Source organism: Ruditapes philippinarum, unplaced genomic scaffold, assembly GCF_026571515.1.
Source record: "Ruditapes philippinarum isolate M1 unplaced genomic scaffold, ASM2657151v2 ctg6418_1_1_1_1, whole genome shotgun sequence".
Taxonomy (NCBI): Eukaryota; Metazoa; Mollusca; class Bivalvia; order Venerida; family Veneridae; genus Ruditapes; species Ruditapes philippinarum.
In genome coordinates, this window is record NW_026856728.1 from 78,591 (window position 1) to 90,412 (window position 11,822).

At 32.7% G+C, this 11,822-nt stretch overlaps 2 protein-coding genes across 4 annotated transcripts; one reads left to right on the forward strand and one right to left on the reverse strand.

The window, feature by feature from the left end:
• The first annotated feature begins 3,089 nt into the window (after positions 1-3,089).
• On the forward strand, positions 3,090-3,524 carry LOC132747494 (zinc-binding protein A33-like). The gene has a single exon (XM_060736893.1). The coding sequence runs from the start codon at positions 3,090-3,092 to the stop codon at positions 3,522-3,524; it is 435 nt and encodes a 144-aa protein (XP_060592876.1).
• A 4,491-nt stretch (positions 3,525-8,015) lies between these two features.
• Positions 8,016-10,727, reverse strand: LOC132747492 (uncharacterized). 3 transcript variants are annotated; one of them, XM_060736891.1, is made up of 4 exons: positions 10,635-10,727; positions 9,136-9,371; positions 8,711-8,846; positions 8,016-8,266 (listed from the first exon to the last, which is right to left on the reverse strand). In XM_060736891.1, exons 2-4 carry the CDS (start codon positions 9,349-9,351, stop codon positions 8,046-8,048), a joined length of 573 nt encoding a protein of 190 aa, XP_060592874.1. In that variant the 5' UTR covers positions 9,352-9,371; positions 10,635-10,727; the 3' UTR covers positions 8,016-8,045. The 3 variants fall into 3 exon arrangements, with proteins under 3 accessions (XP_060592874.1, XP_060592873.1, XP_060592875.1); XM_060736890.1 differs by lacking the exon at positions 10,635-10,727 and adding an exon at positions 10,401-10,628; XM_060736892.1 differs by lacking the exon at positions 10,635-10,727 and adding an exon at positions 9,651-9,747.
• Between the last annotated feature and the right edge of the window lie 1,095 nt (positions 10,728-11,822).

An 11,822-nucleotide genomic window follows, 5' to 3' on the forward strand; every position in this document is an offset into this window, starting at 1 on the left:
CATCATCAATAGCAACCATAAATTACCAAAATGTTTGTGACATACGTTGATCACTAAGCAACAATTTTGTTAATGAAATACTGCCTTAAATTTTAACAAATTATTATTAAAGCGACTTACTCCTGGTGAAGTTCAGTATATACAATTTTCACTTAAGGTTACATGAACAAGCAATTGTGAATGGCAGCAGTGGCTTAAGGGTTAAGGTGTCTGCCTCTCAACCAAGGGATCATGGGTTCGAGCCCTACTCGGGTAACGATCATGATTTCTCATATAGCACTATTACTGGTTAGTTCCAGGAAGCGGACTCAAATGTGCTTAATATAAGTTGCAAGAACTTGTTTAGCAATCGAGCCACAATAAATTTGCTTAAACTAAGAAACTTTGGTAAACAGCTAAACAATTTACCTATCTTTAATAGAGGATTTTATGCCTTACATTTTAGACAAAGAAAAAACCATAGTAATTGAGCGATTGACTAAACAACTTGGGTACCAGGAAGAAAATATGAAAGTCATGAAACTCACTATTGAAAACCTCACGAAAGACGTAGCTAAACTTTCCAGTACTTGGCAAGAAAATGACGAAAGATTTCCAAAACTTCATCATAATCTGAGTAAATTGTAAGAAGAAAGCAATCGACTTCAGGTACCAAATAATCATCCGGAAAAAATGTTGTTACAAGCTGCCATAGACATATCTGAAACAATCGTCAATCAGGCAAATGACTTGCATGTTTACGTATATAAAACACAACCAAAGAATAAGACAATGGAAGCCAAGAAATCTAAATAGAGCAAACAAGTGGTCAATGGCGTATCAATTCCTATCAAGGATAAGAAACATCTAAAAAGTAGTAAGGAACGTTTAGTAGCAAATATAGAGGGTCCAGTAGCATTTCACGCGGTGTCTGATAGGGGAGTGATAAATCATCTAGGAACAGATGAAAACATAAAATTTGAGACAATTTTACTGAACGTTGGCGGAGGATACCACAATCAACATGGGTTATTCATTGCACCAAAAGCTGGAATATATCTATTTTCTATCTCAGTTCTTTCCGCTGATGCAATGATGCATGCCCAGATAACAAAAAACGGCACTCCCCTTGCAAAAGCTTATGGTATAGGAAATTCAGCAATTCACGAACAAGGTTCTGTTACAGTGTCAACACAACTGAATAGTGGTGATGAAGTTTGGGTCAAACATATTTATCCTGCAGATGGTAACATATGGGGCGAACGGTTCACAAGTTTTACAGGCGTCTTGATATCAAACATTTAAATATTACTTTTTTCAAATAATTTATTATGAAATATCAAAACCCAACACTGACAACTTTAACGAATAAATATAATTTGAGCTTTGAAGCGATAACAATTTACAAACAATTTTCTTATTCAGATCTTTAAAAAAATGTTTTAATTACGAATAATTTATTTAGAAAGTTCATATATAAAAAAGAGTATCACAAACCCGTGTCGCCATATGTGCTCTGATGTGCTGAAATCTGCTGTAAATGGTGTAAAGTACAATCTTCCACAAAACCGACATAAAAATCATATTCCGTTATACTTGTATAAACTACAATTGATTTGCCGGTAAAATGGTGCCAAAAACAATCGTCCCAGATACTAGTTCTAGATTCAATCGTACTTAATAATGGTTTCAGGAAATAAAATAGATCATTAGATCTAATTGAACTGCTTTTATAAACATTAAGGCGCTCAAGCATTTTAATATTTGACATTTTAAAACAGATTTAAAGTTAGAAAGGAATTTCTTTTGTAAGCAATGGAAACAAACACGGTGAAAATTGCAAACTCGGTTTTATTAAGTCTTTTCATAACAGAGTGGGAAAATTTATAGCGCAATGTCTTGCAAGCTTCCTAGCACAGGTTCAATCAATACTCAATCCTCAGAACTAATAGTATATCTAAAAGTATTTCAATGAATGATCCCAAATGACCAGACACTTAGATTATGGAAATGTCAGTTTTTATTAGTTGCTACAGAGCATATGCTTCTGCTTGAGGGCCAAATACTAAAATAGTTAATAATTATAGACTCGGTTGCATTGTGTATAGGATTTTATTCATATAAGACAATGGAAAGTGCAGCATTTCTCATGCCCATTACCACCGTCTAAAATTGCATACCTGTTCCTGGGAGAGTGCTGAAACTATTAAAGATACTGACAAAATGAACAACAAAATTATCTTAGTTAAAACATTGCAAATAACATAAAAATTAAAAAAAAACAGTAATCGTAGCATTGTCTCATTATTTGTAAGGTAGAACTATAATGACACATGGAAAGTATTATTTATAATGTTAAAAGACAGGTTGTTTTCTATAAGAAAGAAATAGGTTGTTCTTTAACGCGTTCAGGAAGGTAGTTCTTTAACGCCATCAGATAATCATGAATCCTTACAAGGCTTGTATATATTCATTTATACATCAGAACATTTTCGCAGAAAAATCCAAGTGTCGATTTTCCAGTACATTTACTACACGGGGATGGAACCCCATATGGTTCTCAAAATTGAGCAGCGGTAAAAACTATATGTGAATTTCCCCTGCTCCAGATGTGCAGTATAACTCGATATGTAAATGAGAAAATATACCAATCACAGGGTAAGTTTTCAATATTTTGAATACTTATATAAAATTCAAAGCTTTTATTTAAAAAATTCGAAATGTGATCCTAACCTCCTGGCTTTCCTTCATTTTCATGCAGTCTTCATTGAGATATTCTTTCCGTCGTGGGTTCAGGTGTGCCCAAAATATGCAATGCGTATTAAGAAAATGTCGCTAAACGGACTCCAAATACATAGTTTTCACAAAATCTTACCACCAAACGATTGTTAATATTTAAACAAACCCTTATTGAAACATTTATTGACATTGGGCTAAAAATAAAGGAATTGCCGGTCAAAATTCAGTTGAGCTTCATATGCGCTGAAGAGATCCATAGGTGATATAGGAAACATCTACATAACTAAGGATCACTTTCATATTGTACATGACATGCTTCCCATCTTGCAAACTCACAAATTGGTCAATATTATTGAAGTAAAAGCGAAACAATGTTTGATATGAAAGGATTAGATCAATGCGATCAGCATCACAAACTTCTAGAATTCTTCTGTGAAGATGAAGACCAGCTTTGCTTCAGTACTTGTGCTATTGTTGATCATCGTAAATGTCATAATGTTGTAGAAGTACAGAAGATCGCCGGAAAGTTTACCTCTCAAGGTTCAAGCTTAAAGGGAGAATGGCAAGAAGCAAAGGAGAATGCTGAGTATCTTGTAAAATCCATTATCTCGTCAAAAGGGCAAGTTCAACTTGATGCTAAAAAAATACCCGGAACGATAAGGCAAATGAGAGACAAAGTTATTGAAAAGTTCGAAGATTCGGAGTCTTCTGTTGTTAAGGAGGTTGAGGATTTGAAGACAGAGACTATTGCAGAACTTAATAAGAAGCAAACAAAGAATGAGGGATACGTAGTTGACGCAACATAAAACCTTGAAATCATTAATAACGTATATAAAAATAGTACATCGGTCCAGCAATTTATCATAGAAAAGAAAATTCAGCATGATGCGAAAAATCTCTTCAACAAAGTCAATGCAGAATATCAGAACTTAGAGACCGTGGTTATTTCTTTCAACTTTGATCACACACTAAATATGCACCTACTACCGCTTTCTGACTATGTACCAGGTCAACTCACATTGAATTAGAAGCTAAAATGAAGCTTGTACCAGTTATTTCCATAGATATAGAACAAAATGAGGATGAAGCTAAGGGACCATTGTATACAGGATTAGATTTTCTACCCGATGGAAGACTGGTTGCCGTGGATAATTACAACAAGAAATGCTTAGGGTACAATGAGGAGCTTGAGAAATTAGGATCATATCACTTATCGTATCATCCTAAGTGTGTTGTTGCTGTTACTGAAGATATTGTGGCAATAACAAGCGGCGATTGTTACAAAATAGATTTTTTGAAAGTAAGTGAAGAAAATGAAATAACTTTAGACAAAACTTGTAAAGTGAACACAATGTATTACTCTATATGTCTAAAGGACAAAAATCACTTTATTGCAGGAACTTTGAATGATCTAAGGCATGTTCGCATCGTATCCCTTTTGGGTGAAGAAAAAGACTTAGATATTACATTTCCGAACAAAATGTTTTCTTTAAACGCAAGTGCTTGTACGTTTATAGAAAATTGCAACAAGATTGTTATTACAGAGAGATATGGAAATACTGTCAACATATATGATATCAAGACAAACATGAGAGTAGTGGTGAAGGATGATCAGATACAGAAACCAGGTGGTGTAGCGACTGGCCCTTCTGACACTTTCCTGGTTTGCTGTGGAGGAACACATGGCATTGTTCAAATATCTCCAACAGGCCAAATCTTATCATCGCACAAGATAGGTATGGAGTTGCCCCGGCAAATCTGTTTCTCAAGATCTCACTCGTTTGTTGTTATTACAAGTGATAAAAAACTGCAAAAATTCATAATTAATTAATATCATATCATAATAACCAAGTTCGCAAAATTGGCACTTGTAAACATAAAAAATACAAAACGTTGGAAATTAAATGTGAATACGTGATACCTTTCACCATTATGTTTTCTCATTGTTGTATTGTAGTAGCTAAATTTAAAATCATTGCATATAACAGAGACGGTGCACTGAAGATTACGTCATAGTGTTGTTCTTGTTGTTAGTTTAAGCATATTTTATATCTCAGAATATATTCATGACTGTTTCAATTTGCAATGTACACAAAGCATTTCAAATATTCTTCAAAGAAAACAGGATAAGAATGAAAGAAAAGTGTCTTATGAAATTCTTCTTCTTCTTGTTTATCCATACATTTAAAGAAATTTTTGAGACATCCACAGCTTTCAAAACAGAAAACTTTTCTCTGTTTGTATTTCATCCTTGACATAGTGAGTAGAGAATACAAACTGAGTATATTTTCAGTATTTGTTTGTACATGTGCACACGTATTTTTGTATTTCTAGTTTACACATTAAGGTGATGTCTAAGCAGTTGATTCTCTTACTATATTTTTCACAGTTATGTTATCTGAATTTTCGGATATTCTTTTGCTACTTTAATGTCAAAGTAATTCCCATAATGTTGTTTTTCTTCCTTTTAATGAAGAAAATGGCACAAAAGATAATACTTTTTTGTTATCTTTTGTTCTTGATGCTTTCGTCTTCTTATGTTATCATTCCAATATTCCCCATTTATGTAATCCATCCTTAATAAGGTCTTATTATGTCCATTAATGGTTTTTTGTAAGTCATTTTTTCATTGGTCTTTACTATTTTATGATTTTTGTTGTCATTTGATTACGATTGCAAAGAAGAATGCTAAGTTTGAGTGAGTTTCAGACTTTTTGAGATTATGCATTTATTTGTGTGTGCCATACAGAATGGAACCACAAGTTTTGGAATTTGAATGTTTGGATCGACGACATTGGGGCTTTTTAAATAATTATGTGCTGATATTAATGCAGACACACTTCTCACTTCTGTTAAGTGATTTTGTTGTGAGTGTCGTCGATATGTATGAATGTATATTTATGCAATAATAAATTAAAGTGAACCTGGTGTAGCCACTCCTATATCGTCGTTCTTATTTATCTATTATCCATGAAGGATCTTAAATAGGAGTTAAATTATTTATGAATGATGATTTATGACTTAAGGGATACATCGAAACTAAGTCACGAAACTGCAATATTCATATTTGCCTCTCTTGAAAAGATTATCTAAAAGCAAAGCTGCTTCAAATTCTTGAATATATTTTAAAGTTTAATTTATAAACTAATATCTACATATTATATTATCTATATTACACTTTAAACAATACTTGAATCGCTGTGTATATAAATATAGGTCCTGGCCGATTCAAGAATTGTTTTTGTTTTGAAAGTTAGTTTTTAGGAAGTTCTGTATATAATTTTATTATGTTTGTATGTACATGTTTTTTTTATTATTATTATCATTATTATTAATTTCATTATTATAATTATTATTATTATTATTATTATTATTATTATTATTATTATTATTATTATTATTATTATTTTATTATTATTATTATTATTATTATTTATTATTATTATTATTATTATTATCGGAAATACATAGTTTGTCGAATAGTTTCCCCAAGTAAAGTGAGGAATAAATAGCACTAAAATTCCAACTGAACAGCCTTGATTTTTTTCACATTTTGAAAAACGGCCCTTAATCCGTTAGTACAGGGTTGAAACGCTGTCATTTCAAAAGTAGCAGGTAAGGCGTTAAATTTATGTATTCAGTGTGAATATGTATATATTTTGGCAAACCCTTGGTGTAATTTTTGAAACTTCGTCGAGGGAGTGCTTTTGTAAAACAACACTTTTTGTATATCATTTTTCGAATATGTAACATTGAATAAACTTTTTTTAACTTTCGCAGCCTTTGTTCTTGTTTGTTTGTTTTTTGTTGTTTTTCTATGTTAACTATATGATTGATTTGCCATATCATTGTTATCTTGTACTATATATTGATGTTTTGTTTTTAAATATTACAAAACCTCATGAGGAATGGTAATGATATATGAAATGTGTGTAGTTAAGGGAGACAAATCTCCAAAACTACTGTGATAAGGTGGTTTGTGGAGTTGCCCTCTTAGAAATAAACAGTCTTAGTATTCATGTATTTTATGTTTTATATATATGTATAATGTATGGATGATACTTTAATGATAAATAAATACTATATTGTACGAACAACGTTTTATAAACTGTGCGGATTCATTATAGTATGCATGTAATCAAATATGATTGAAGTAAAGTTATTTTCGAGATTTCTTTTGCTTGAGTTTTAAGTCGTACTCAATACAGTATGGGTCATATGGCGACTTTCCAGTTTTACTGGTGGAGAAAGACCTCAGGTGCCTCTCTGTGTGCATTATGTCAGAGACAAACAGGCATCAGAGTAGAACCACCAACGTTCAGTAATCGAAAATGAACACAAGTGCATATAGCATCTTATGATTACTGCTGTAAGAAACTTTTGATTAAATGGTCAGTGAATGGCCCTACTTTATAAATATTTTAAGGTTGTATAGATTGCGTTTTGCATTAATTTGACCGTAGTCTGCCAAGAAATTCACTTTGCGATTAGTAAAATATTTAGGTGGAGCCTACTGCGACGTACATATTTGACAAAGCATCACAACTTGAAAAGTCATATGTATACATTAATGGGCATAACGTGATCCATCAGAACCATTAAAAACAGCAAAAAATTACATGAAAACTGCAGACTCGGTTTGATCGAGTCTGTACATGAGGGATAATGAATGTGTGCAACATCCCTCGCGTCCCCTAGCACCGGCGGTACTCAATTCTCAACACTTAATAGTGCTGGCATCAATGATCCCGAAGGACCAGAAAAATATAACAACGCTGAAGTGAAGTACGGTCTGTCACACAACACTTGACAACTGCTGTTGTGTTTCTTAAACTGCTTACATTTTCATTACAAAAACAAATAACGTAAACTTAGTGAAGTAAAAGTGCGCCCTTTTTAAGGGCGGCGTCCTGATGGAACTCCGATCTGTTAAAAACTAATCAATGTCATTTGAATAAACAAAATTTATTTAAATACATCTATTAATCTTTCACAGTCATTTGACTTCTGTATAAAGTTCAAAATGGACAATGTGAATTTTAATCCTATAAAATTAAAAAAACATCTCGCCCCTCTGTAGTCGGTTGGATGCATAAACATTATTCACATTTTTTCCGACGAAAGAACGGCTACAAAGGCGATTCTGAAAGAAAACAAGAAAACCAAAGAGTGACAAAAATTTATTTGAATTCAGCCTGCAAAAATATCAAATGCTAACTTAAAATAGCATAAATAATCCTTTCATTCATCATTATAGTAACTAGATATATTATCTAAATGCTCACGAAAATGTCGTTTTAACTAAATTTCTAAACATACCTCAAATATTATACATATGTATAAATATTATTACCAGATATTATTGTGGTAGCTACGGTGGGCAATGGGGCTCTATAGACAGACCCCGCATGTCTCTGGCGTCGTCGACGACGGCAAAATATGAAAACGCAGAAGGCTGTAGTCAGGATTGCCAATACAACAACCGCTATGATAACACCAATAATAACATATGCTATAGACTTAGCTGCGTCACCCAAGGTTTCTCCTTCTGAAATATCAGAACAATCCTTGTATTTTTTTTACACTCTCCATTTTCTTTCTGATTTGTCCAATTAAAATTTGTTAAAATTTGTTTTTAGTGTTCTAGATCCAAAATATATATACAGAGGTCAGTGGAACAGAAAGTGCCTGGAGTACATGCGGAAAGCTGTTGTCATAGCTTACATTGTGTGTTGGTATCATTTCACACATTATATAAAAATGAAAGTTTTAAATGATAACGTGCCTTTATTGAACTTAGGTATGATATATAAGAAGTTCGAAATTTTCATAAAGTATAATATTATAATCTATATAATGTGATCATTAAATCCTAGAAATGCGATGTACGTTTCTTTAAATTTTCTTTGCTTTGTTCTGTTATTGGTAGTCCTGCAAAAGAGGAATATTAGAAAGGTAAGGTGTATTCAGTTTACAATACAAAATATCATACCATCTTCTTTAATTGACAACTGCAGCTTTATTTCACTGGAAGTTGTATTTGTTGCGTTGTTTTTAAACACTACATGTAATGTTTTTGACGTATCCGCACAGAAATCACTTCTCTGCTTGTCTGTACAACTATACCACTGCAACACATTGATAACTGACCTTAGTTCAATATCGCAATGAGAAAGGCGCATTTGAAATGGTATTATATGTAATAGTATCAAGGAAAGTTAATACTTATAGATCGGTGGCGTGAATTTGTATTGCTTTGTCAAAACAGGCACTGTTTAAAACGAATAAATTGCCGTGCTAATGTAAAGACATTTATATGCATATTGAATATTTTATTATCTTGGGAAAAAGGTGGTAAATGTCAACGATAATAATAATCTTGTATCTCAAAAATTAATTTATTCTAAAACATCTTACTTTATCCGGTGTATAAGAGGAACTGTACCCGGTTTGGTAATATTCTAACCGTGTACCACAATCCACATCAAACTTTTCAGACTCGGAGCACACTCTCTTTGAAACACTTGCAGAAACCCTAAACGTACAGTCTGGTGGCAATGGTACGCCCAGATAATGGAAATATAAATGATCGTCCTCCTGTACACTGTAAGTTCCTCCGCACGTTGACCGCATAACAATGATTGTTCTTGATTCTGCAGGGAAAAAACACATTAAGATAAACATTGATGAAAATAACAAATGTAAAGGTATATACATGTACATTCGACTATCGCGTTATCCCAACTCGTATCTTCTTTCAAAAACAGTTCAGCAATAGAAAATACAAGCGTTCTTTTATTCGGCACCATCCCCCCCCCCCCCCAAAAAAAAAAGCAAAACAAAGCAAACAGACAAAAAACAGAAATTTAAAAATTTCTTTCTTGCATGTAACAAATAGTGTATAGTCGTAACATGTACAAAAAAAACATCACCTGCTAATTCGGACACATTTTAAATAGTTTATTATATTATTCAATTGTTTCTGTAACGATTACAGAATTTTCATGAAAAACATATCAATGAAGTAAATTACAAATGTACAATATAGTTTTGAAAGATATCAAGTTACAAATTGATAAATTAACATTAAATGTCATACAATTCAATAAAATCAATCAAATGTATTTAAACACACCAAGACAAATGTTATCAACAAATTTAATCAAATAGATAGACAATGTGTTTTGTGTACTTAAAACAAACCCCATATATATTATAATGATTCAGTGTGCTAATATTGGGTAGTATAATTGAATACAAACCCGTACGTTAAGCAGCTAAATGAATAAAAAAAAAAACAAGAATAAAGATCAACAAGGCAAAGGCAACGTTCACAGGACGCGGCCCCCCGACACACCCAAGCAGGGCACCCATAAGACACCCAGAATAACCCCTTAACATGCTTAATATCTGAAAGTGTCTTCTCTCCGTCTTTCTGTCTAGATAATACATTCAGATTATTTTTAACGGAAACTTTCGAAATATGTACTGGCTAAATCGCGAACAGTGCGGACCATTATTAGACAGTAAAGTTGTACCAGAAGATCTTGGTATGCACTGGTCGCGTGGGAAGATTCTAAAACATTCTGAAAATTAAAACTTGACACTTCGTGGGCTTTAGGTCAAACTAATTAGCTTCGTGTGCATAACAAATGTTACTGTTAAATTTAACAAAATCTTACCAGACATTGAAATGATCAATCCACTGAAAAGAAATACACATAACCTATCCATTTAAACAGATTACAATTTTCTTTGTGTGTATTATTCCAAAATGTTTAGCTATAAATGTCTAAAATCACACGATACCATCATTTATATATAGAAGAGAATCCTTGCAACGAACCATCGAGTATCTATATAGTTAATAAAAAATATATATCATCTGATGATTTAATATAAAAGCATGTATGTACATTGTATATCTGTTTCTATATTTAGGTTACACATACAGTCCCATTTTGCATTTTTCTTCATACTATTATATCATCAATGTCGACGTTAAAACTACAGGGTCAGAGGTTAAAGCTGCATGCCTCCAAATGAGTCAAAATATTTTTTTAAAGAATCAAATTACCGAAAAATGTAAAAAAAAAAAAGAAAAGATTTTAAGAAAAGTAAAAAGATTTAAGTAATACTTTACATTTTATGTATATGAAAATTGGCATGAATCTGGAGGTATGGTGCTTAAGAAGAAACTGGCGGTTTGAATTTAATCCAGATACCCTAGCTGCTACTGTAACATTTCACTTTCAACCCTATACGAAACCAAGCAACAGTCAACAGTTTACTGGCGTCTTAAACCTGGCTATATGCATATATTCTCGAAGTAACAAGGCATTTGGGGCAGCATGGAACACTGTTCCATTTTGCCCCATTACGGCAAATGACCTTTGACATTGATTTTAATGATAATATCACAAGAACCGATCAAAGCCAATCGGTTAAAATAAACACACGTATTAACTTATAAGATTTACCTTATATCATTCTTATATCTGAAATTTACATATATTGCACCAGAAACAGTTGTCTTGAATAAATGTTTGAATTAAACTCATTTCCACTTACATGACCTAGCTACTTAATTAAAACAGGAACATTACGCTTTGATTGTTTTCTGATTATTGTTGTCGGTATAGGTAACGAAATCGAGACGCTTTAACGTGTTGTTTTATGTTGTCCCGCATTCTGTTTTCTCCCCAACTGTAAAGCTGCCCATGTAATTTTACTTTTAAATCTTTCTTTCACCCTTACTAACAAAAATATTTTAACAATGACTAGAAGTTTTCAATGTCTCTCACTGTCCTGATCATGTTCATTTTCAGGTTTTTACTTTCTCTCGCACCTTTTACTAACACACCGACGCGCACAATTTCCTGCCTATAACACTCGCGAGAGGGGTTGGCAGTACTCAGAGATAGATAGATAGATGTAGCCCTGTCTCATTTACAGAGCAGGTGTAACTTAAATATCAACAAAACAAACATTTTATTACTTTGATTTGTATATTTTAATCAAACATGTGATACTTTTATGGGGATGAATGTTCTGTCTAGTTATAATACATACATGCATTTGTGCGTTCAGAGATTAGTATTACT